General features: G+C 38.0%; 1 protein-coding gene across 1 annotated transcript; it reads left to right on the top strand.

Moving 5' to 3' along the window:
• The first annotated feature begins 140 nt into the window (after positions 1 to 140).
• Positions 141 to 27,794, top strand: TMPRSS12 (transmembrane serine protease 12). The gene is made up of 5 exons (XM_060113972.1): positions 141 to 378; positions 1,088 to 1,283; positions 14,449 to 14,717; positions 23,593 to 23,735; positions 27,543 to 27,794. The coding sequence occupies exons 1-5, from the start codon at positions 141 to 143 to the stop codon at positions 27,792 to 27,794; spliced, it is 1,098 nt and encodes a 365-aa protein (XP_059969955.1).

Here is a 27,794-nt window from a genome sequence, read left to right as displayed (position 1 = left end):
CCCCCACCCCGTCCCCCGCACCTAGCTAGCCGCACAGCTCCCGCATCTCCCACTTCGCCCACCTCCTCTGCCAGGCTGCTCAGGCCGAGGGCCCACAGGCTCGCGGGGTGGGGGTAGGGGGCGGGGGGAGCGGGCAGGAAATGCCTGCCGCTATCTTGCCCACCAGGAGTTCCGACATGGGGCTGCGGCTCCTGAGCGCTGCTCTGTTGTTTCTGGGGGGCGCTCTCATATGCTCAGAATACCCACTCTCCGAAAGGAGTGGGCGCGGCTCCTCGCAGGAACAGGCCAGAGGTCGGAGGTGGCCTGAGGCCATGAGTGGAAGGCCCAGGGCGCAGAAAGAGCACCAGGCCCCAGAAGAGGAAGGGTTGAACGCAAAGGGCAGTATCTGTTCGTTCTTCTCTTTGGACAGTCGTCCTTGCCTTTTTCCCACTTAAGTAGTATTTGAATTTGGGGCCCTCCTTTTCTGTTTTTCCAACTGCCTTTAACTAAAAATTTACGGATCCAAGCAGTCCGATTTTAATGACTGTAGTAGTAGTAGTACTAATAGTAAAAGTGCCAGACACTGCTGAGTCTGTATATGCGCCTCAACACATTCTGGGGTTTGTCATTCCCATTTTACTGACTAATAATTCATTGGAATTCAAAGATGAAAGGGCTGTTAGGTGACTTTTTCATACTACAGTTAAGAAGAATTAACCCAACAGGTTAAATGGCAAGTATTAGAACTTGTAGTTCTTGGTTGACCAGTCCCAGGCTCTTTTAGTGGCCGTTTCACACAGGGAAAAATGTGATACCTGGCCAGAGAAGCTTACCTCATTGTTGTACTTCTCAGGAGAAGAGTTTTAAAATCGATGAATTGTGCTGATTTAATGTCTTTCTATTTGTAAGTAAGCAATTAAGCCATGTTTGTCTTAACTCTCTAAGATTTTTTTTCAAAATATGGGCATGGCTTAGGTATCCAGCTTGCTTTATGAGTTTTTTAAATAGGAATTTCAAATATTATATTTGAATTATATATTATTAAGATTATACAGTAATACATATAATAATATATTCAGTCCAAATAATATATCATTTTTATTTTTAGATTGTGGAACAGCACCACTTGCAAATACGTTCAAGGGGTCTCGCATTGTAGGGGGCACAGAAGCTCAAATTGGTGCATGGCCATGGCTAGTTAGCCTACAGATTCAATCTGGCAGATATCTTGCTCATGTATGTGCGGGAAGCTTAGTGAAAAATAGATGGGTCCTCACGGCTGCCCACTGCACTAAGGACACCAGGTATGTATTCAGAACAGAACTCTTATTTTATTCTCTTGGGGGATATTTTGAAGTGGCAGAGGACCATTTGACTTCAGCCATGTTCAGTTAAGTGATATGTTCCCAAGTAGCCATAATGCCTTATACTGAATAGTACACTGAATATTTGTTGAAATAAGTCCTTTAAGTCAGAGGTCAACAAACATTTTCTGTAAAGACAGTAAATATTTTAGGCTTTGCAGGCCATACTCAACCCTGTCACAGTAGAACCAAAGTGGTCATAGATGATACATCATTGAATGAGTGTGCTGTGATCCAATCAAACTATTTATGAACACTGAAATTTGAACAAAATCCTATTTTGTCATTTTGGGTTTTCCCCAACCATTTAAAAGTGTAAAAAACATTCTTTGTTTATGGGCTATATAAAAATATAAAAATAGGAGACAGGCCAGATTTGCCCTGTGGGTTGTAGTTTGTTGGACCTTGCTTTAAATAATAAATAGCTTTTCTTTTAGCTTTAAAAATTATTGTATTGTAATCATGTATTTGTCTTTCTCACCATTAGATCATGGTGAGACAAGTCCATGAAGACAAGGACTACATGTTTTATTTTGTATTTCTGGTACTAATACAGGAGTTGGCCTACTTTATAGGAGACATAATAAATATTTATTGAGTCTATGGATGATGTCAGTCTTAGAGAAATAGATTTACTACAGTTGTAATAGAACTTTATGACCCTCCTAACATTTAAAATGAAGCTCTAAGATAAATACTGTGGAAAACCGTGGTACCTGTCATACAGTCTCTCTTTAGTCTCTAATTTTTATGAGCTATCTCGGAGAAGAATGAAAAGTCTCTAAGAAAAACTAACAACAACTTCAAAATTCAACTGAGGGTAACTGGCCTGATGGGGTTCTTAAGGTTTTAATCTTTTAATCTGTTTACCACATTTTTAAAACATGCATTTCAGTTCCATAAATTGGCCTCTTGAAGAACAGAGATCAGAAAAATGGGAAGCTTTTAAGGTAAACCCAAGGTTATAGAAAAAGATGTAGAAAAAAGCTTCAGAGTTAGAAATCAATTCTGGTCTTTCAGGTGTGGGTGTTTACAACTCTTTTCTAAAATGCTGTCTTTAAATAAAAACTGCTTCTCAACAGCTTTCAAACCTTAAACCAAGGAAGGAAAAGCCTGCTTGGTATGGTTTGAAGATTCTTGGAAAAGCTCTTCTCACCTATTAAGTCCTGATATTGTGCCTTTACTAGTCTGTTCCTTTGACACGGTGGGGAGAACAATGCATTTGGAGAGGGGCGACCTGTATCCTAGTCCTCCTCTGACACTTTGTGGTGCAGTAGCTTTAAGTAAGATTCCAGAACCTACTAGATATACCACCTTGGTCAAATAATATAGCTTTGTTATATTGTCATAAAATCTTAGAGTTGGGCCTCCCTGGTGGCGCAAGTGGTTGAGAGTCCGCCTGCCGATGCAGGGGATACGGGTTCGTGCCCCGGTCTGGGAGGATCCCATATGCCGCGGAGCGGCTGGGCCCGTGAGCCATGGCCGCTGAGCCTGAGCGTCCGGAGCCTGCGCGTCCCGAGCCTGTGCTCCGCAACGGGGGAGGCCACAACAGTGAGAGGCCCGCATACCGCAAAAAAAAAAAAAAAAAAAATCTTAGAGTTCAAAGAGGTATTTTAAAGGTGTGGTTCAATTCTCTGTCCTGTATATGAATCCTTCTTAAAATATTGAAGTAAAGGGTTCTCTAGTCTGAAATAATTATTGCTTTAATGCATTGAGTCAGGCATTTTTTCAGACACAATTTCCACTACTCTTGACAACCACTCTTTGCTGTAGGGAGACCCTGACTAGAAAGCAGTGAAATCAGGGATCAAATCCAGGTGTGTCATAATGAAAATCCACACACATAACCATAACTATATCATTTGGCTCTCTACTTGAAACACCTCTTGTGATGATGAACTGCCACCTCGGAAAGAATTTCATTTAAATTTTGTGCTTTATTTCTTAGAAAGCCTTTCCTTATGTTGAACTAAGTGTCTTGATTTTCATTCTGCCTTCTGAAGCCATATATATTAAACCTCATTACTCTTCCAAGCATATGAAGATAATACTAATATTCCACTTAACAGTTCTCAAGGCTAAATCTTATTGATATTTTTACCCCTTTACTCAACAAACATTTACTAAATGTATATTATATACTAGGGACTGGGCTAGGTGCTGAGGAAGTCGACATTACTGAGGCATAGTCTGTATTTTTCAGGAGTACCTCCTGTTTCAGAAGACTCTGCTACTTCTATTCCTGTTCCCCCTCATTTCCTAAACCTTGCACCATCAGTTATCCCTTATTCCTTCTTATAACATGAAGGACCCGCTCTGAGATTAGGTACTGTTTAAGAATGTTACATATAACTCTATATTTTAAAAAAGCCCTCTGAGATAGCTGTTATCTCCACTTCACACCTGAGGAGTCAGAGATCAGAGATATTTGGTAATTTTCCCAAGATCACATTGCTGTAAAGTGGCAACCTATTGATTTAAACCTAGTCTCAAATCTATAGCTGTTTCACTACACCTCATTGTCTCTTTAGTATTTTTCAATATTTTCCTCTTGCTTCTTCCCTACAGCCTTCAAACATGTTTAGGTCACCTCATCGTTATTTAGCAAACAAACAAACCCTACCTGTTTCTGTTCTTCCTTTCACTACTAGACTCCTTGAAAGAAAGACTCCCTTTTGCTTCACCTGCATTGACTCATAAAATCCCAATTGCAGTCTGATTTTTGTAGCTAGAACACACTATTAAAGACCCACCTCTATGCCAAATCCAATGACCTCTACTCAATCCCCATCCTATTTCATCTGTATAACATTTGGCAAAGTTGACTGCTGTTCTACCTCTTTTTTTTGGCCATGCCACATGGCTTGTGGGATCTTAGTTCGCCAACCAGGGACTGAACCCGGGCCCTCAGCAGTGAAAGCTCGGATTCCTAGCCACTGGACTGCCAGGGAATTCCCTCCTATCTCTTTTCTTGATTTTTAAGACACCACTATTCTCTACCTTAAAATTTTTTTTTTCCTTATTCCTTGCGTCTTTGTCTTCTTTTAAATGGCAGTATTTTCAAGAGTTCCACCTTCTATCCTCTTGCCTTATCGTCTGTACTCTTCCCTAGAGATGTCTCATCTACTTCTGTTTTAGGAGTCATCATGTCCTGGCAACTCCCAAGTCTCTCCAGCTGAGTCGTATTTCCAGCTCCCTACTATACGTATATATTGGAGTCACATTCCCAACAAGTCCAAACATGAACTTTTAAACTCTTTCCTCTAGAGAAGAGTCTCGGCAGCCCTGAAGGCTTTCAGGTGGTTAATAAGTCCTCAGGCCCCTGCTAGCACAGGGAGCATCATGGACCTGTCAGCAATTAAGGAACAAAAGTAATGAAGATAAACTTTGATAAAACCACAATGAGATACCACTTCACACTCATTCAGATAGTTACTATAGTAATAGTGTAAGTAGTGAACTAGGGATATGGAGACTGATATTCTGAATCTACTTCTCATCAGTGGGGAGTATTGGGGGACAAAAAGAAGCAAATTTAAGAGATACTGCACAGAGAGAGTCAGCTGTCAAGGTAATGGAACTGTTGGTGAGGCTGTTATCTGAGAAAACAGAGAAGGGATAGAATTGAGGGAAGATATTTTTTTTAATAAGATGGGAATTTAATCTAAACTTTATACCTGATTTTGACCACTTCCAGATTTAGCATGCCATAATAACACTTAGAACAGTTGATAGTCATTTTTTTAAATTAATTAATTAATTATTTTTGCCCGTGCTGGGTCTTCGTTGCTGCACGCAGGCTTTCTCTAGTTGCAGTGAGCAGGGGCTACTCTTCGTTGCAATGCGTGGGCTTCTCATTGCGATGGCTTCTCTTGTTGTGGAGCACGGGCTCTAGGTAAGCGGGCTCAGTAGTTGTGGCTCGCAGGCTCTAGAGCACAGGATCAGTAGTTGTGGCTCACAGGCTCTACAGCACAGGCTCAGTAGTTGTGGCGCATGGTCTTAGGTGCTCCACGGCATGTGGGATCTTCCCGGACCAGGGCTCAGACCCGTGTCCCCTGCACTGGCAGGTGGATTCTTAACCACTGGGCCACCAGGGAAGTCCCTCATTGTGGTTTTGAGTCACATTTCCCTAATGATTAGTGATGTTGAGCATCTTTCCATGTGATTTCTGGCCATCTGTATTTCCTCTTCTTTTTTTTTAAGGTTTATTTTATTTTTGGCCACACCATGTGGCATGCAGGATCTTAGCTCCTGGGCAAGGGATTGAACCCATGCCCCATGCAGTGGAAGCATGGATTCTTAACCACTGGACCAACGGGGCAGTCCTGTATTTCTTCTATGGAGAAACGTCTATTCAAGTCCTATGCCCATTTTTGAACTCGGCTGTCTGGGTTTTTTGTGGATGTTGAGCTGTAGGAGTGCTTTATATATCCTAGATATTAATCCCTTGTCAAATATACGATATACAAATATTTTCTTCAATTCTGTGGGTTGTCTTTTCACTCTCTTGAAAGTGTCCTTTGATGCACAAGTTTTTAATTTTGATCAAGTCCAATTTATCTATTTTTTTCTTTTGTTGCCTGTGCTTTTGGTGTCATATCCAAGAATCACTGCCAAATCCAATATCATGAAGCTTTTCTTCTGTGTTTTCTTCTAAGGGTTTTATAGCTTTATTCTTATATTTTGGTCTTTGTTCTATTTTGGGTTAACTTTTGCATATGGTGTAAGGGTCCAATTTCATTCTTTTGTATGTAGATATCTAATTTTCCCAGCACCATTTGTTGAAAAGCCTTTCCTTTCTCCACTGAATTATCTTGGCACTCTTGTTGAAAATCAATTGGCCACATATGCAAGGGTGTATTTCTGGGCTTTCTATTCTTTTCCATTGGTATATATATCTGCCCTTATGCTAGTACCACACTGTTTCAGTTACTGTAGCTTTTCAGTAAGTTTTGAAATCAGGAAGTATGGTCCTCCAACTTTATTCTTCTTTTTCAAGATTATTTTGGCTATTTGGGGTCTTCTGATATTCCACATGAATCTTAGGATGGGTTTTTTATTTCTGCAAAAGCATCACTGGGATTTTTATAGGTATTTCATTGACTCTATAGATCATTCTGGGTAGTACCGTCATTTTAACAATATTAAGTCTTCCAATACATGAACAAGCGATGTCTTTCCATTTATTTGTCTTCTTTAATTTCTTTCAGCAATGTTTTGTACTTTTCAGTGCATATAACCTGTTTTTTAATCTTAACAGTCTGAATATAAATTGAAATAGGTAAGTAAAATAAGTTGATTTAGCCATTCTATGTCTTTTGATTGGAGAATTTAATCTGTTTACATTTAAAGTAATTATTGCTAGGTAAGGACTTACTATCACCATTTATTAATTGTTTTCTGGTTGTTTTGTAGATCCACTGTTCCCTGTTTCTTAGCCTGCTGTCTTTTTTGTGTTTTGATGTCTTTTGGTATCAGTATGCTTTGACTTCTTTATCAAGTCCTTTTGTGTAATTGCTACAGGTTTTTACCTTGAGGTTATCAAGAAGCTTACATAAACTATCTTAAAATTATAACACACTAATTTTTTTTTTTTTTTTTTTTTTTTTTTTTGCGGTACGCGGGCCTCTCACTGTTGTGGCCTCTCCCGTTGTGGAGCACAGGCTCCGGACGCGCAGGCTCAGTGGCCATGTCTCACGGGCCCAGCCACTCTGCAGCATGTGGGATCTTCCCAGACCAGGGCATGAACCCGTGTCCCCTGCATCGGCAGGCAGACTCTCAACCACTGTGCCACCAGGGAAGCCCCTATAACATGCTATTTTAAGCTGTTAGCAACTTAACTTCAATAGAATTCCTAAACTTTACACTTTTGCTTCTCCTCCACCTCACATTTTAGGTTATTGCTGTTATGATTTACATATTTTTTTATATTATGTAACTAATAGATTAGTGTTGTTATAGTTATTTTTACTATTTTAATTCCTTTAACTTTTAAAGTTGTAAGTAAATTATGCACCACTATTACCAAATTACAGAATCTAAGTTTGGCTATATATTTACCATTACCAGTGAGTTTTGCACTACCTTTTAATGTCTTTATGATGTTAATTAGTGTCCTTTTACTTTCAGTCAAAAAACTTCCTTTAGCATTTCTTGTAAGGCTAGTCTAGTGGTAATGAACTCTCTCAGCTTTTGTTTGTTCAGGAAAGTCTTTGTCCAACAATATGCTGCCTACGAGGGACTCACTTTAGCTTTAAAGGCACACATAGACTGAGAGTGAAGGGATGGAAAAAGACATTCAAGCAAATGGTTACCCCAAAAAATCAAGGGTAGTTGTACTTATATTAGACAAAACAGACTTTGAATGTAAATGGTAAAAAGAAACAAAAAAAGGTCACCACACAATGATAAAGGGGTCAATCCATCAAGAAGATATAACAATTGTAAATATTTATGCATCCAACATTGGAGCACCTAGATATATAAAGCAAAAACTAACAGAGTTAAAGGGAGAAATAAACAGCAATTCGATAATAGTTGGGGACTTTAATATCCAACTCTCAACAATGGACAGATCATCCAGATAGAGAATCAATAAGGAAATAGCAGATTTAAATAACACTATAGACCAAGATGGACTTAACAGACATATGCAGAACATTCCAACCAACAGCAGCAGATTATTTCTCAAGTGCACATACACATAGAACATTTTCAAGGACAGACCATATGTTAGGCCACAAAACAAGTCTTAGCAACTTCAAGAAGATTGAAACCATACCAAGGATCTTCTCTGACCACAATGGCATGAAAGTGGAAATCAATAAAAGAGGAAAACTGGAAAATTCATGACTACATGGAAATTAAACAACACTCTCTCCTAAAAAAAAAATACCAGTGGATCAAAGAAGAAATTAAAAAGTATCTTGAGACAAAAATGGAAACACAACTTATGCAGCAAAAGCAGTTTTAAGAGGGAAGTTCAGAGCAATAAATGCATACATTAAGAAGCAAGACAGGGCTTCCCTGGTGGCGCAGTGGTTGAGAGTCCGCCTGCTGGTGCAGGGGACTCGGGTTCGTGCCCCGGTCCGGGAAGATCCCACATGTTGCGGAGCGGCTGGGCCCGTGAGCCATGGCTGCTGAGCCTGCACGTCCGGAGCCTGTGCTCCGCAATGGGAGAGGCCACAACAGTGAGAGGCCCACGTACCACAAAAAAAAAAAAAGAAAAAGAAAAAAAGAAGCAAGACGATCCCAAATAAACAAGCTACCTCTACACCTTAAAGAACTAGAAAAAGATGACCCTAAAATTAGAAGGAAGGAAATAATAAAGATTAGAGCAATAATAAATTAAATAGATAACAAAAAACAATATAAAAGATTAACCAGGGACTTCCCTGGTGGCGCAGTCGTTGAGAATCCACCTGCGAATGCAGGGGACATGGGCTCGATCCCTGGTCTGGGAAAATTCCACATGCCACGGAGAAACTAAGCCTGTGCGCCACAACTACTGAGCCCACACACACCTAGAGCCTGTGCACTGCAACTACTGAGCCCATACGCCACAACTACTGAAGCTTGCATGCTCTAGGGCCTGCGTGCCACAACTACTGAGCCCGCATGCTGCAACTACTGAAGTCTGTGTGCCTACAACCCGTGTTCCACAACAAGAGAAGCCACTGCAATGAGAAGCCTGTGCACTGCAATGAAGAGTAGCCCCCGCTCGCCACAACTAGAGAAAGCCCGCACGCAGCAACGAAGACCCAAATGCAGCCAAAAATAAATAAAATAATAATTAAAAATAAACGATTAACCGAAATAACAGTTGGTTCTTTGAAAAGATAGACAAAACTGAGAAACCCTTAGCTAGCTTTACCAATGAAAAAAAGAGGGAGGACCCAAATCAACAAACTTATAAATGAAAAAGGAGACGTTACAACTTATACCACAGAGATACAAAGGGTCATAAGAGGCTACTATAAACAACTAGATGCCAACAAACTGGATAACCTAGAAGTAATGAAAAAAATCTTAGAAACATACAACCTACCAAGACTGAATCAGAAAGAAACAAAAAATCTGAATAGATCAATTATAGTAAGGAGATTGAGTCAGTAATCAAAAATTTCCCATAGAAGAAAACCCCAGGACCAGATGGCTTCATTGGTGAATTTTATCAAATGTTTAAAGAAGAATTAACACCAATCCTTCTCAAAGTCTTCCAAAAAATTGAAGAGGAAGGAACCTCCCAAAACTCATTTTACGAGGTCCAGCATTACCAATACCAAAGACAGATAAGGACACTACTAGAAAAGAAAACTACAGAACAATATCCTTGATGAATATATATGCAGCATTATCAACAAAACACTAGCAAACCAAACTCAGCAGCACATTAAAAGGATGCATTGTTCACCATGATCAAGTGGGATTTATCCCTGGGATGCAAGGATAGTTCAACATGTGCAAATCAATCAATGTGATACATTACATTAATAGAATGAAAGAAAAGAATCATATGATCATCTCAATAGCCACAGAAAAAGCATTTGACAAAATTCAACATCCATTCATGATAAAATACTTAGGAAATTAGGCATAGAAGGAACATATCTCAACATAAGAAAGACCATACATGACAGGCCCACAGCTAACATCATACTCAATGCTGAAAGGTTGCAAGCTTTTCCTCTTAAGATCAGGAACAAGACTAGGCTGCCCACTCTCACACTCCCATTCAACATAGTACTGGAAGTCCTAGCTAGAGCAATAAGGTAAGTAAAAGAGGGACTTCTCTGGTGGTCCAGTGGGTAAGACGCCACACTCCCAATGCAGGGGGCCTGGGTTCGATCCCTGGTCAGGGGACTAGATCCCACAGGCATGCTGCAACTAAGAGCCCACATGTCACAACTAAAGATCCCACAGCTAAGACCTGGCACAGCCAAAATAAATAAATAAATAAATATTTTTAAAAAAATAAGGCAAGTAGGGCTTCCCTGGTGGCGCAGTGGTTGGGAGTCTGCCTGCCAATGCAGGGGACACGGGTTTGTGCCCCAGTCTGGGAAGATCCCACATGCCGCGGAGCGGCTGGGCCCATGAGCCATGGCCACTGGGCCTGCATGTCCAGAGCCTGTGCTCTGCAACGGGAGAGGTCACAACAGTGAGAGGCCCGCGTACCACAAAAATAAATCAATCAATCAATAAATAAATAAGGCAAGTAAAAGAATAAAAGGTATGAGAACTGGAAAAGAAATAAAATTGTTTCTATTTGCAAGTGACATGATTTTATATATAGAAAATCCCAAGACACAACCAAAAAACCATTAGAACTAATCAAAGAATTCAGTTGCAGGGTACAAAATTAGCACACAAAAATCAATAGCATTTCTATACACTAACAATGAATTCTCTGAAAAAGAAATAAAAGAATTGATTACATTTACAACAGCATCAAAAACAATAAAATACTTAGGAATAAAGAAGACACTAGCAAATGGAAAGGTATGTTCATGGATTGGAAGAATTAATATTGTTCAACTGTCAATACTACCAAAAGCCATCTATAGGTTCAATGCAAGCCCTATCAAGATTCCAATGGCACTTTTTGCAGAAATAGACAAAACACCCCTAAAAATTAAGTGAAATCAAAAAAGACCCCGAATATCCAAAGAAATCCTGAATCCAAAGAACAAAAAAACCAGAGGCATCACACTTCCTGATTTCAAAATATACTATAAAGCTATAGTAATTAGAACAGTATGGTACTGGCATAAAAACAAATAGACCTTGGAACAGAATTGAGAGCCCACAAAAAAACCCCAAGCACATACAGTCAACTAATAATTGACAAGACAGCCAAGCATACTCAGTGGAGAAAAGAAAGTCTCTTCAATAAATGGTGCTGGGAAAATTGGATATTCACATGCAAAAGAATGAAACTTGACCCCTATCTTGCACCATTAACAAAAATTAACTCAAAATGGAGTAATGACTTAAATGTAGGACCTGAAACTGTGAAACTCCTAGAAGAAAACAGGGAAAAAACCTCCTTGACATAGGTCTTGGTAATGATTTTTTGGAAATCATACCTAAAGCACAAGCAACAAAATAAAAAAACAAGTGGGACTATATCAAACTAAAAAAAAACACACAGAAAAAGAAAACATGAACAAAGTGAAAAGATAACCTATGGGAAAAATATTTGCACATCATCTATTTGATAAGGCATTAATATCCAAAATATATAAAGAACTCATACAACTCAATAGCAAAAAAATAAATAATCCAATTTTAAAAATGGGTAAAGGATCTGAATCGACATTTTTCCAAAGAAGATATATGAATGGCCAACAGGTACGTGAAAAGATGCTCAACTCACTAGTCATTAGGGAAATGCAAATTAAAACTGCAATGAAATATCACCTCACAATGGCCACCATCAAGGGAAGGATGTGGAGGAAAGGGAACACTTGTGCACCGCTGATGGGAGTGTGTAAATTGGTATATCCACTATGGAAAACAGTATGGAGGTTCCTCAAAAACTTAAAAATAGTACTATCACATGATCCAGCAATTCTTCTTCTGGGAATATATCCAAAAGAAATGAAAACACTAACTTGAAAAGATACCTGCACCCCATTTCATAGCAGCATTATTTACAACAGCTAAGACATGGAAATAATCTAAGTGTCCACTGATAGACGAATGGATAAAGAAGACGTGGTGTGTGTGTGTGTGTGTGTGTGTAATTCAGTCATAAATAATGAGGAAATCCTACCATTTGTGACATTGAGGATGGACTGTGAAGGCATCATACTAAGTGAAATAAGTCAGACAAAAAAAGACAAATAAATACTGCAGGATCTCAGTTATAAGTAGAATCAAATAAAAATAAACAAACAAAAATTCCCCACCAAATTCAGAGAAGGAGATGAGATTTGTGGTTGGTTACCAGAGGCAGGATGTGGGGGGAGGGGATATTGGAGGAAGGTGGTCAAATGGTACAAACTTCTCTTATAAGTAAGGACTAGGAATGTAATGTACAACATGATGACTATAGTTAACACTGCTGTATGATATAGGAAAATTGTTAAGAGAGTAGATCCTAAGAGTTCTCATCACCAGCAGAAATTTTTTCTTTCCTTTTTATTGTATCTATATGAGATGATGGATGTTAACTAAACCTATTGTGGTAATCACTTTACAATATATGTAAATCAAACCAACATGCAGTACACGTTAAACTTATACAGTGATGTATGTCAATTATTTCTCAATAAACCGGGAAAAAATTTTAATTCAAGATAAATCGTATACATTTGGAAAAGAAACATCATTATCTAATTTTTTTTTTTTTTTTTTTTTTTTTTTTGCGGTAGTCGGGCCTCTCACTGTTGTGGCCTCTCCCACTGTGGAGCACAGGCTCCGGACACACAGGCCCAGTGGCCATGGCTCACGGGCCCAGCCGCTCCGCGGCATGTGGGATCCTCCCGGACCGGGGCACAAACCCCTGTCCCCTATATCGGCAGGTGAACTCCCAACCACTGCGCCACCAGGGAAGCCCAAACATCGTTATTTTAAAGTAGCTTAAAGCATTTAAGCTACAATTTCTTTTTAAACACAATAGAACTAGGACTGTATAAACATTTTTACAAACTTTGTAGAGGTTACCTAGTCCAATTTTAAGATAGCTAATTATCTTCTATTTCCTTGGAATAAATTCTAGGAAGTAGAATTGCAGTGTCAAAATCAATGCAGCTGGGTTTCCCTGGTGGCGCAGTGGTTGAGAGTCCGCCTGCCGATGCAGGGGATACGGGTTCGTTGCCCCGGTCTGGGAAGATCCCACATGCCGCGGAGAGGCTGGGACCGTGAGCCATGGCCGCTGGGCCTGTGCGTCCGGAGCCTGTGCTCCGCAATGGGGGAGGCCACAACAGTGAGAGGCCCGCGTACAGCAAAAAAAAAAATCAATGCAGCTTTTATAGGCTATTGGTACATGCTGCCAGAGTGCCTATCTGTTTACATTTTCCTCAGTGAATAAGAGTAACTTTGTTCCTCTGACTCTTGTCTGCACTGAGCATAATCATTAAACACACACACACACACTCTGCCAATTTGAAGGGTGAAAGGAATTTCGGCATTTGTAAATTTCACATGCAGTAAGTATTAACCACTTGGGGTTTTAATTGTTGATTTTTGACCTACAGAAGATTTTTTGGTTTGGTTTGATTTCTGCTTGCTTTTTGCTTTTAAAGACGTCAAGATCCATTAGCTGCTTCTTTTATATTTAGTGTCATGCTTTATAAAGTCCTTTCTCACAGAGATATAGTCCAGTGGAATGTTCCAACTTGCTCAAGTGGAATTACAAAAAGGCAAAATTGTGTTTTCACAGAGATACAGTCCACTGGAATGCATAAAGTCCTTTCTCATAACAATGTTATGTATTCATCTCTATTTTCTTTCTGGTTTAATTTTTAAACTTCTCATCCTAACTTAATATCCAAATGTTTCATTCTAAAACTTCAAAAATTTGTAAAAGTAAATAGTTTAATGAACTCCCATATGCATAATATGCAGCTTCAGTTTATCAATTCATGGCTGATCTTGTTTCATCTTTATTCTTGCCAACTCCCCCTCCAATTATTTTGAAAGAAATCTCAGACATACCACTTTATGTATCTCTAAAAGATAGGAAGTCTTTATCTAAAAGGTTTGTGCGTTTAAATACTTAATCCATTTGGAGTTTATTTTAGTGTTTAATAATTTTCAGGGATTTAAGTCTATTTCACTTTTCAAACTAGTTTGTTAGTTAGCTAGTTGTCCCAATACCATTTATTGAATAATTCATCCATTTGTCCATTGGTAAGAATTGCTACCATATATTAAATTCTCATGTACTTGAATCTGTTTGGGACTTTCTGTCCCATTGATCTTTTTCTCTTTTCCTACATCACAATATTTAGGTTTTTACTTGCTATGACTTTGTCACATGAAAGTAGGATTAATTTTTTTGTTATTAATCTAACATGAGAAAAACAAAAACTAGTGGGAGATTAAGAATATTTACTTAGTTAAATACCTGTTTAAGATAAGAACATTTACTTTCTTCCAGAGATCCTGTAATGTGGAGAGCTGTGATTGGAACTAATAACATAGATGGGCGTCAGCCACACTCCAAGATGATGAAAGTTAAAGCGATCATTATCCATCCAGACTTTGATGTGGAATCTTATGAAAATGATATTGCGCTTTTTCATTTAAAAAAAGCAGTGAGATATAATGATTATATTCAGCCTATCTGTCTACCTTTTGGTGTTTTCCAAAGACTGAACCGAAACACGAAGTGTTTTATAAGTGGATGGGGAAGAACAAAAGAAGAAGGTAATTATGATCTGAATTTTGTTGATACAGATTTTCCTGATTATTCGTAGAGGGTGAATATGTATGTCTTTATCTCTTTATATCATGAGTTTGAACAAGAGGTCTTTATAAACCAGTGAAAAGGAAATGTCTTTTTTAATTCTCTGTGTTTTTTTCCTTGCTTGTGGGAGAGAGAAAATTATCTTCCAAAGCAGAAATAGAGACTTCTTTTTTTATACATGCCAAGATACTTAAACCTTTAGACATTCTCAGAGAGAATGATGGCTTCCAAGTATTTCTGTAGTTTCTGAGACTCTTAGGTGATGAAGCAAGCTCTGTAGCAGATTTGCTTATCTTAAATAATAAGCTTCTGGCTATAAGGAATCAAATTTAGTATCCTTTTTATTTAGTGCACTGTTTAGTATCAAACAGGTTGATTGCCATGTATTTTCTTTAGTGCACAAAGAGGCACAAATCGTTGACTGACTGAACTAATGGGAGGAATGAAAAATGTAGAAAACAGTCTCTGCCTTTGGTAATAACAACAGCTACCATTTGGGAGCATTTACCATGTTTTAGGCCCCGTTCTAAATATATTACTTTATTTTATCTTATCCTCCCAATATTCCTATTAGGGAGTTAATGTTATTATTCCCATTTAACAGACCAGGAATTGTGAATCTTAGAGGTTGAGAAGCTGGGACTCAAATATAAGTTTTTTCTTTATTCTAAAGCCTGAATATTTAAGTACTACATTAAATACAATCTGCTCCTGAGGGAATTGAAGTCTGTTTAGCAATATATGAGATCAAGTGCTGAGACTCTTTTTTTTCTATTCTCCACCAAACCTAGCCATTTAAATATTTGTGGATTATTTAGATAGGATAGAAATAAATGTATGAAAAGTCTGTGAATTATTATTTTTCTTTTTTTCTCTGTGAATATTTTCTAAGGAAGATAAGGAAAGTGCCATGGTGCAGGAAAAAGAGCATGGGCTTTAGAATCACAGACCTAAGTCTGAATCTCAGCCTGGCCATGTACTAGCTGAATTACCACGGGCAGGTTATTGAATCTTTTACAACAGTTAGAACAATGATGATAGGAGCAACTACTATTTATTCAGGGCTAGGTACTAAATGAAATACTAAGCATTTTAATGTATTTCTCATTTAACGCCCCCAACAACACTATAAGAAATATTATAGTATGGGTGAATAAACCGAGTTTTAAAGAGATTAAATAAATTGCCCAAAGTTACACAGCTAACTAAGTGAGGAGTCAAAAATTCAAGCCTAGGTCGGCCTGCCTCAAAACTCACGTGTTTCCACTATATTATATCATCTCTCACAATGTCATACATTTTCATGATCTGTAAGATGAGAGCAACAATACCTATCAGAGAGTTGTTTTGAGGATTATATTGGCTCTCCAGCAACATGGCAGATTACATGCACACACCAACCTTCCCACAGAAAACTATTAAAGAGAGAAAATGCATAGGTCAGGGACTGAGTGTGAAGACAGGAACTTAGATAACTGGAGCACAAAAGCTGCCTTTCATCTTGAGGGTATTTGTCAAATTGGTAACATTGAATATTGATCTCTGTGGTTTCATAGGCCTTCAGAGGCTTGAAGAACAAAGCCTGCTTGAGTGTGTGTGGGGAAACACTCATAAAGCTGGAGCTTCAGGGCTGTACTCTAAAACTGAGTCAGACTCAAGACCCAGCTGCATAGTTCATATATACATAGTTCATTTCAAATATGATATAGGTAGATTGAAAGTAAAAGGAGGGGGACTTCCCTGGTGGCACAGTGGTTAAGACTCTGTGCTCCCAATGCAGGAGGCCTGGGAACTGACCCCACATGCATGCCACAACTAAGAGTTCGCATGCCAGAACTAAGGAGCCGGCGAGCCGCAACTAAGGAGCACACCTGCTGCAACTAAGACCTGGCACAACCAAATAAATAAATAAACATTTTTAAAAAAAAGAAAGTAAGTAAAAGGATGGCAAAAGACATACCATGGTAACATTAATCAAAAGAAAAGCTGGAGGGCTTCCCTGGTGGCGCAGTGGTTGAGAGTCCGCCTGCCGATGCAGGGGACACGGGTTCGTGCCCCGGTCCGGAAGATCCCACATGCCGCTGAGCAGCTGGGCCCGTAAGCCATGGCCGCTGAGCCTGCGCGTCTGGAGCCTGTGCTCCACAACGGGAGGGGCCCCAACAGTGAGAGGCCCACATACCGCAAAAAAAAAAAAAAAAAAAAAAAAGAAAGAAAAGAAAAGCTGGAATAGGGGGAAAAAAGGAAAAGAAAGCAGAACTGGCTACATTAATATCAGATAAAGTAGACTTAAGAGCAAAGAAAATTACCAGGGACAGTGAAGAACATAACATAATGATAAGGGTAAATCCACCAAGGAGACACAGCAATCCTAAGTGTGTAACCACGGAACAGCAGAGATACAGTTTCTTAAAAACATATGTGAACATACATACACTTACGATATAACCCAGCAATCACACTCCTAGGCATTTATCCCAGAGAAATGAAAACATAAGTCTGCACAAAAACCTGTTCACAAATGTTAATAAAAGCTTTATTTGTAATATCCCCAAACTAGAAAAACCTAAACGTCCTTCAATAAGTGAATGATTAAATACACTGTAGTATATCCTTAATATGAAACATTACTAAGCAGTTAATAGGAATTCACTATTGATATACACAACAATTTAGATGGGTCACAAGTGCATTATGCTTAGTGAAAAGAAGCAATTTTCAAAAGGTCACATACTGTGTGATTCCATTTATATAACAATCACAAAAGGACAAAATTATAAAGATGGAGAAGAGATTACTGATCGCTGTGGGGTAAGAAGGTTAGATAGCATGGAGATCTTTGTGATGATTGAATAGTTCTGGATCTTGATTGTGGTGGTGATTACATGAATCTACATATGCCATAAAATGGTGTAGAATGAGACACACACACACACATACACACACACACACACATTGTTCCAATGTCAATTTCTTGGTTTTGATATTGTACTTCAATAATACAGATAGAACCATTATAGGAAACTGGGTAAAGTTTACACTGACCCTCACTGTACTTGCTTTGCAACTTCCTGTTAACTATAATTATTAGTAAATAAAGTTTTTCTAAAAAATGAATCATATATAACAAAAGCATCCTCAACCCCCACCCCACCCCCAGGATTGCTAGGAAAACTGCTTAATGGAAGACAAAAAATGAAGAAATTTTCCCAGAAAATATGTAACTACAAATACCACTCATATGCCCCAAATCACTCTGAGTAGACTAGAAAGCCTCAAGGTTAGAATTTAGTTTAAGTAGTTCCTGGACTGTTAATGTTCTCTAGGTGCCTGAGAGAATCAAATGCCAATAATTTGTGTAGAAACCCAATGTCATCTAAAACCTCAAAGAATTTCACCAAAGTTTCAAAGAAAATGGATTATAATTTTTTAAATTGCTAAACACCAAAGGAAACAAGGCACAACAGACATCAGAATAAGACCTACAAAGATTTCAGATACCAGAATCATCAGATAATATATTTTAATGTTTAATGGGACTTCCCTCGTGGCCCAGTGGCTAAGGCTCTGTGTTCCCAATACAGGGGGCCAAGGTTTGATCCCTGGCCAGGGAACTAGATCCCACATGCCACAACTAAGAGTTCTCATGCTGCAACTAAAGTTCCAGAATGCCACAACTAAAGATCCTGCATGCAGCAACAAAGATCCCACATGCTGCAACTAAGACCCGGTGCAGCCAAATAAATACATAAATAAATATTTTTTAAATGTTTAATATATTGATATTACAAGAATAAAAGATGTGCTTAAAAAAATGAAAAGTAAGGAGATGTGAAAAAGAACCAAATAACTGTGACAATTAAAAAATACAATAATTGAAATAAATTCAATGGCTAAAGTAGTACCAAGTCAGAAGGAACTTAGGATTCCCAGATTAAAATCAACTAAATATCAGTTCACAATCAAAGATCACTAAACACATAAGGAAACAAACCATAATTATGAAAGTCAATAGAAATAAAACAACTGATAAAGCCCCCCCAAAGATCTCAGATATTAATATTTTAGGTATAGAATATAAAATTAGTATATGTGAATTGTTCAAAGAAATAAAATAGTAGAATTAAAAATGAGTGACAGATGATCTAGAGTGATCAGGCAGATTTAAAAGAGAACCAGGGCTTCCCTGGTGGCGCAGTGGTTGAGAGTCCACCTGCCAATGCAGGGGACACGGGTTCGTGCCCCGGCCCAGGAAGATCCCACATGCTGCGGAGCTGCTGGGCCCATGAGCCATGACCGCTGAGCCTGCGCATCCAGAGCCTGTGCTCCGCAACGGGAGAGGCCACAACGGTGAGAGGCCCGCATACTGCAAAAAACAAAAAACAAAAAAGTAAAAGAGAACCAAACAGAATCTTTAAAAATGAAAAATGTGGGCTTCCCTGGTGGCGCAGTGGTTGAGAGTCCGCCCGCCGATGCAGGGGACACGGATTCGTGCCCCGGTCCGGGAAGATCCCACATGCTGCGGAGCGGCTGGGCCCGTGAGCCATGGCCGCTGAGCCTGCGCGTCCAGAGCCTGTGCTCTGCAACAGGAGAGGCCACAACAGTGAGAGGCCCGCATACCGCAAAAAAAAAAAATAAATAATAATAATAATAATAATAATAATAATACTTTAGGGACTTCCCTGGTGGTCCAGTGGGTAAGAATCCACACTCCCAATGCAGGGGGCCTGGGTTTGATCCCTGGTCAGAGAACTAGATCCCGCATGCCACAACCAAGAGTCCACATGCCACAACTAAGAAGTCCGCATGCTGCAACTAAAAGATTCCACATGCCACAAGGAAAATCCCACATGGCACAACTAAGACCCAGCACAGCCTAAATAAATATTTTTTAAAAATAATACTTTAAACAATGTTATGCTCTCAATTTTAATACTTAAACAAAATGGATAAATTCCTAGAAAATTCTAACCCAAACTGACTAACTAAATAAGAATAGTCCTTTAAAGAGTAAAAGAACTTAATCAGTAATTAAATTTTTTTCAAAAATAAAACACCAGAACTCAGAACAAGTGAGTCAACCATAATTACCAGCAATTATTTAAGTATTATATAAATATCTTTATAAAGAATTCAGAAAGAGAGAACACACCCTGACTCAGTGTATGAGGATAATAATCATCTTGATGCCCAAATTAAGTAAGTATAGTACAAGTCTTTGACATAAATCACAGCAAGATCTTTTTTGATCCACCTCCTAGAGTAATGGAAATAAAAACAAAAATAAACAAATGGGACCTAATGAAACTTCAAAGCTTTTGCACAGCAAAGGAAACCATAAACAAGATGAAAAGACAACCCTCAGAATGGGAGAAAATATTTGCAAGTGAATCAACGGACAAAGGATTAATCTCCAAAATATATAAACAGCTCCTGCAGCTCAATATTAAAGGAACAAACAACCCAATCCAAAAATGGGCAGAAGACCTAAATAGACATTTCTCCAAAGAAGACATACAGATGGCCAAGAAGCACATGAAAAGATGCTCAACATCACTAATTATTAGAGAAATGCAAATCAAAACTACAATTAGGTATCACCTCACACCAGTTAGAATGGGCATCATCAGAAAATCTACAAACAACAAATGCTGGAGAGGGTGTGGAGAAAAGGGAACCCTCTTGCACTGTTGGTGGGAATGTAAATTGATACAGCCACTATGGACGACAGTATGGAGGTTCCTTAAAAAATTAAAAATAGAATCACCATATGACCCAACAATCCCACTACTGGGCATATACCCAGAGAAAACCATAATTCAAAAAGACACATGCACCCTGATGTTCATTGCAGCACTGTTTACAATAGCCAGGTCATGGAAGCAACCTAAATGACCATCAACAGACGAATGGATAAAGAAGTTGTGGAACATATATACAATGAAATATTACTCAGCCATAAAAAGGAACAAAATTGAGTCATTTGTTGAGTCATGGATGGATTTAGAGACTGTCATACAGAGTGAAGTAAGTCAGAAAGAGAAAAACAAATATCGTATATTAACGCATGTATGTGGAACCTAGAAAAATGGTACAGATGAACTGGTCTGCAGGGCAGAAGTTGAGACACAGATGTAGAGAACAAACGTATGGACACCAAGGGGGGAAAACCGCGGTGGGGTGGGGATGGTGGTGTGCTGAATTGGGTGACTGGGACTGACATGTATACACTGATGTGTATAAAACTGGTGACTGATAAGAACCTGCAGTACAAACAAACAAACAAACAAAACAACTAATACTAAAACAAAAAAAGTTCCTCCACAGATAAAACTATCAAGTTGGATGTGTCTTCCAGATTTTTCCTCTATAAAAATGATCATATATTATCATCATTTCCATAAACAGAATCACACAGACTGTTCTGAAACTTACTGTTTCATGTGATATCAGGGACTTCCTTCCATGCAGGTCTGCGTTTCTACTTTGTTCGTTTTTTTAAAATAAATTTATTTATTTATTTTTTTTAAAAAAAGAAAGAAAGATGTCAATTCTATCTGAAAAACTGAAAAGCACCAGGTAACGATAAACCCTAACATGAGTTTTAAGACAATGAAAAAGCTCATTCTAAAAGACCTAAGAATAGCCAAGACACTCCTATGGAAGAAAAAAATGTTGGAGAAGTTGCCATCCAGAAATCAAGGTTTATTCTAAAGCTATGGTAATTGATCAGTGTTGTATTTGTGCAAGAATATTCTAAGCGACCAGTGGAACAAAATAGAAAACCCAGACATCTACTTCTGGGCTCTCTCCTATTCACTTTGAAAATCTCTGGTTATTTTGTGGTATTAGCCCTACACCAATACCACACTGGATTAGTATTGTTCATAAATTGGGTGGTAGATTTACAGGTGTTCATTTCATTATTATATCCTATAACTTATATGTTACATATATATTTTTATATACAGCTGGTACTACTTCAATTATTTTAAAATAAAACGCAGAAATGTGGCTGGCCTCTAGGAGCCTCGATCCAGGAATCTGGATGCCATTAGACATATTTAATTTCTATTTCCTATTCCTATTCTCTCTGTATGTTGACTTTACTTTCTCAGGCTGCCTGTCCTCATAAGTCTGGAACTATGGCTGTAGACTGATTTGAATTTATAGCTAAACAGTCATGTGACTAGGGTGAAACAGATTCTTCTCTGGAAACTCCAGTTTAAAAATGCTGGATAAACATACTGCATGAGAATATGCCATTCTTGAAAATACTGGTGTGTGGAAGAAAGTTTCATATTTACAGCCAACATTACAGCCATACTGGAAATAAGTGAAGAATATTATTAATAATCTTTGATTTAACATTTTTATTATTAAAACATTATAACAATAGTGCAGAATATTTGAAAAATAGATGGGGAAATATATAATCCCACTATCATTAAATAAGTTACAAACGATTTTATATGTTTCCTTTCAGTCTTCTCTACATAATTGTATATAGCTGTCATAATAGCCTGCATTCTATTTCATGTACTTATTTTTCACTTAAGATATTAAAGGTATTTCTACATTGCTAAAATTAAATTAAATTAAATTAAAATGCTGGATAAGTATTCCAATTGGCTAGGCTTATACCAAATATGGTCACCTCTAGACCAATCAGTGCAACCAGAAGAATGGAATTCTGTGAATGGAACAGTTGGGTCATTTACCCACTTGCAGCTAAGGGCAAAACATCTATTACTTGAAAAGCTAGGGAAGAATGTGGGGCACACAAAATATTCAGCTACCACATGTGACAACTGCAATTCTGAGACAGGCTGATGAGAAAAGATGCTGCTGTTACAGTAGCTTTTCTATGGATAAACCTTAAAATGATCTGTCCTTTAATAGTACCTGAAGTGTTATCTTATATTTTCCTATCTTTTCTGTAGCAAAGAACCACTTTATGTTCAGGAATTAGCAGGGAATTTAGGGGAGTGCATGAATTAAAAATCTGTTTTATTTTCATATTCAACATCCTTCAAGACTTTAGCATCATTAAAAATTTAATTAAAATTATTCACAGCTTACAGCATAAGAAAGATAGACCTCAGCATTTACCTCTTTCGCCCTTGACAATTTTTATATAGTTTTACTTTGTAAAAGCTATAAATCCTGGTGGCGCAGTGGTTAAGAATCCACCTGCCAATGCAGGGGACATGGGTTCGAGCCCTGGTCCGGGAAGATCCCACATGCTGCAGAGCAACTAAGCCTGTTTGCCACAACTACTGAGCCTGCACTCTATAGAGTATGTGAACCACAACTACTGAGCCCGCGTGCCACAACTACTGAGCCCGCATGCCACAACTACTGAAGCCCACGCACCTAGGACCGTGCTCTGCAACAAGAGAAGCCACCACAATGAGAAGCCTGCACACCACAATGAACAGCAGCTCCACTCGCTGCAACTAGAGAAAGCCCGTGTGCAAGAACAAAGACCCAATGCAGCCAAAAAATATAAATAAATAAATAAATAAATACCCTTTTTAAAAAAAAAAAAAAAGCTATAGATCCTGCCGTGAGACCTCCAAGAAATACAAGACAGCAAAGATAACAAAAGTAACCTGAAATTCCTACTATCTAGAGATAACTGTCATTAAGATTTGGTAAACTTTCTTTCACAGTCTTTCTAGGCATACATACATACATACATACATACATGGATACAATTTTACATAATTGTTCAATCAGGCACTATGGAAAGAAAACTTGTTCATCAGGAACACTTTATATTGCTGTCAAAATGTCTGCTCTCCAAAATAACTTATTGGTATTTTTTGTTAATAGGTAATATTACAAAAAAATTACACGAAGCAGAAGTGCATTATATTTCTCCAAGTTTTTGTAATTCTGACAAGAGCTATGGGGATATAATTCCTTACACTTCATTTTGTGCAGGTGATGAAGATGGAGTTTTTGATACTTGCAGGGTAAGACCAAATAATTTTCCTTAGCAATACTTTCTAAAGACAGAAGGGAACTTGAACAAGTCCTTTGATCACTTTCTGGTGAAGTCTTAATTCTCAAGTCTAAATTGTTTTTCTCCTTTTTTAACTATTCCAACAACCCAAATTGTCTTGCTTGCCTGATTCCTTGGTTTCTACAATCATGGTCAACCTTAATCAAAATTTGCCTTGAATTTTTTTTTCCATTACCACTTTTATTGAGATACAATTTACATATATACAATTCACCCATTTAAAGTGTACAACGCAGTGGGGTTTTAGTATATTTATAGAATAGTGCAACCATCACCATAATCTAATTTTTAGATCACTTTTGTCACCCCCGCCCCTAAAAACTCTACTCATTAGGAGTCACTCCCCATTCTCCTCTCACCCACCCCTAGCCCTAGGCAACCACTAATATATAGAGATTTGCCTATTCTGGAAATCTCGTATGAATGGAATCATTCAATGTGTGGTCTTTTGTGACTGGCTTCTTTTACTTAGCATGTTTTCAAAGTTCGTCTCTATTATAGCATGCATTAATACTTTATTCATTTTATTGCCAAATGATATACCATGGTGTGGATATACCACATTTTATTCATCCATTCATTCGTTGATGGACATTTGAGCTATTTCTACTTTTTGGCTTTTATGAATAACATGGCTATAAACATTTGTGTACATGTTTTTATGTGTAGGTATGTTTTTATTTCTCTTGGAAATTTCACCTAGGGGTAGAATTGCTGAGTCAATGTTTAACATTTTGAAGAACTGCCAAACTGTATTCCCAAGTGGCTGCACCATTTTACATTCTTACCCAGCAATGTATGAGAGTTCTTTTTTTTTTTTTTGGAGTACAGTTGATTCCCAATGCTGTGTTAGTTTCAGGTGTACAGCAAAGTGAATCAGTATACATATACATATATCCACTCTTTTTTTTTAGGTTCTTTTCCCATATAGGCCATTACAGAGTATTGAGTTCCCAGTGCTATACAGCAGGTTCTTATCAGTTATCTATTTTATATATACTAGTGTGTATATGTCAATCCCAATCTCCCAATTTATCTCTTCCCACCTTATCCCATGGTAACCATAAGTTTGTTTTCTACATCTGTGACTCTACTTCTGTTTTGTAAATAAGTTCATCTGTGCCCTTTTTTTTTAGATTCCACATATAAATGATATCCTATGATATTTGTCTTTCTGTGTCTGACTTACTTCACTCAGCATGACAATCTCTAGGTCCATCCATGTTGTTGCAAATGGCATTATTTTGTTCTTTTTTATGGCTGAGTAATATTCCATTGTATGTATGTGCCACATCTTCTTTATCCATTCATCTGTCAGTGGACACTTAGGTTGCTTCCATGTCCTGGCTATTGTAAATGGTGCATCAATGAACATTGGGGTGCATGTATCTTTTCGAATTATGGTTTTCTCTGGATATATGCCCAGGAGTGGGATTGGTGGGTCATATGGTAGTTCTAGTTTTAGTTTTTTAAGGAACCTCCATACTGTTCTGCATAGTAGCTGTACCAATTTACATTCCCACCAACAGTGTAGGAGGGTTCCCTTTTCTCCACACCCTCTCCAGAATTTATTGTTTGTAGATTTTTTTGACGATGGCCATTCTGGCCAGTGTGAGGTGATACCTCATTGTAGTTCTGATTTGCATTTCTCTAGTAATTAGTGATGTTGAGCATCTTTTCATGTGCTTTTTGGCCATCTCAACAATGTATGAGAGTTCTAATTTCTCCACATCCTTTTCAGCATTTCTTACAATCTATCTTTTTTTAATTGAAATATAGTTGATTTACAATATTGTATTAGTTTCAGGTGTAGAGTAAATTGATTCAGTTATATATATATTTTTTCAGTTATATATATTTTCTATGTCTGTGAATCATGTTTCTGTTTTGTATATAGATTTATTTGTATTATTTTTTTAGATTCCACATATAAGTGATAACATATATATTTGTCTTTCTCTGAGTTACTTCACTTAGTATGATATTCTCTAGGTCCATCCATGTTGCTGCAAATGGCAATATTTCATTCTTTTTTATGGCTGAGTAATATTCCATAGTACATATATATACCACATCTTCTTAAACCAACCATCTCTTGAGGGACACTTGGGTTGTTTCCATGTCTTATCTATTGTAAATAGTACTGCTATGAACATTGGGGTGCATATATCTTTTTGAATTAGAGTTTCGATTATAGCCATCCTTGTGGGTATCTCAAGGTATCTCACTGTGCTTTTTTTTTTTTTTTTTTCCTTTTTGCGGTATGCGGGCCTCTCACCGTTGTGGCCTCTCCCGTTGCGGAGCACAGGCTCCGGACGCGCAGGCTCAGTGGCCATGGCTCACGGGCCCAGCCGCTCTGCGGCATATGGGATCCTTCCAGACCGGGGCACGAACCCGTATCCCCTGCATCGGCAGGCGGACTCTCAACCACTGCGCCACCAGGGAGGCCCTCTCACTGTGCTTTTAATTTGTATTTACTTAATGACTAATGATGTTGAGCATCTCTGCATGTGCTTATTAGTCTTTTGTGTATCTTCTTTGGAGAAATGTCTATTCGGATCCTTTGCCCATTTTTATATTGTTATTTATCTTTTTATTATGGAGTCACAAACATTCTTTGCATATTCCGGATACAAGTCCTTTACCACATGTATGGTTAGCAAATATTTTCTCCCATTCTGTGGACTGTCTTTTCACTTTCCTGATGTTATCATTTGTAGCACAAAAGTCTTTGATTTTTTATGAAGTCCAATTTATCTATTTTTTGTTTTGTCCCTTGTGCTTTTTGAATCTTTCTTTATTCCTCTTTTCTTCACTGCTTCTAAATCTACCAGCACATCACTCCCAAACAGTGTCCCATGCTGATCTTTTCCTACTCATTCTGATTTCTGCAATCCAGGGTCTATCTTTCCTGTGTCCTTTTCCTTAAAAATCGTGCTGAGTAAAAGAATCCAATCTACATACTTTCACTTATGAATTGTATTCATAAGTGAAATATTCTTACCATCAAAAAATAATTATTCAGTGCTTACCTTATATAGAGAATTTGAAAATACCTTAGAAACACAGTCCTTATACTTTAGGCACTGAAACAGTTATCTCAGTGTCCTTACTGTTTTGAATGATTAACAGTCCTCAGTAAAGGTGTTTCGGTGCATTAACAGTCTTGTATAAACCATGACAGAGATTTGTTATTTGTAATACTATTAAGAGGACTAGCCATTTATTCCTGTTATCCTGCACCAGCCAATGTCAACACTTAGAAAGATGCCATCTCTTGCAAGATGCCAATTTACTCCTGTCCTCTAGTTAGCAAACCACACACACACACACACACACACACACACACCCCTAAATGAATCCTTTATATATCTTAGTTCTACCTTTCCCACACAGCATTAACAGAAGTATTCTAATAGACAATATTTGCAGTATTTTGCACACTTCCTAAATTATATTTCTCCTGAGTAACTGCACTAAAAAATTCAAACAATTTGATTTATAGTATTCTGGTTCAAAACTATGCAGGTGGGAAGTTTAACCACCAGCTATACGGTGCCTCTAAACACCAGGCCAGACTGAATACCTCCTGTTTTAGTCAGAATATAAGACTGAGAATCTATGGCTCTTTATAAGTTGGAGGTATTTTGAAAAAATATATATAAATGTATGATTAATGTGATTAATTTATTTCAGCTTTACTGTTGTTTAAGGACTACTGGAAGTAACTAATACTATTTTGGGACTTTTTTAATAGGGTGATAGTGGTGGACCATTAATGTGCTACTTACCAGAACGTAAACGATATTTTGTAATGGGAATTACCAGTTACGGATATGGCTGTGGTCGAAAAAATTTTCCTGGTGTCTACAGTGGGCCATCCTTCTACCAAAAGTGGCTGACAGATCACTTCTACCAGGCAAGCAATAAAGACATATTTAATATAAATATTCTACTTGGACAGGTCCTTGTAGCCTTAGGTTCTGTTGTCCTACTAGCAGCTCCATAA

The sequence above is a fragment of the Mesoplodon densirostris genome, chromosome 11 (genome assembly GCF_025265405.1).
Source record: "Mesoplodon densirostris isolate mMesDen1 chromosome 11, mMesDen1 primary haplotype, whole genome shotgun sequence".
In the NCBI taxonomy this organism is placed as follows: domain Eukaryota; kingdom Metazoa; phylum Chordata; class Mammalia; order Artiodactyla; family Ziphiidae; genus Mesoplodon; species Mesoplodon densirostris.
Note: the sequence above shows the minus strand (reverse complement) of the source record. Positions and strands in the feature narration are given on the sequence as shown.

Bases quoted from the DNA above. Each gene is read 5' to 3' on its own strand.
- TMPRSS12 (XM_060113972.1), top strand. From the start codon at position 141: ATGCCTGCCGCTATCTTGCCCACCAGGAGTTCCGACATGGGGCTGCGG. The intron at 379-1,087 runs GCAGTATCTGTT...TTTTATTTTTAG, and splicing joins GGAAGGGTTGAACGCAAAGG to ATTGTGGAACAGCACCACTT. The intron at 14,718-23,592 runs GTAATTATGATC...TTTTGTTAATAG, and splicing joins GGGAAGAACAAAAGAAGAAG to GTAATATTACAAAAAAATTA.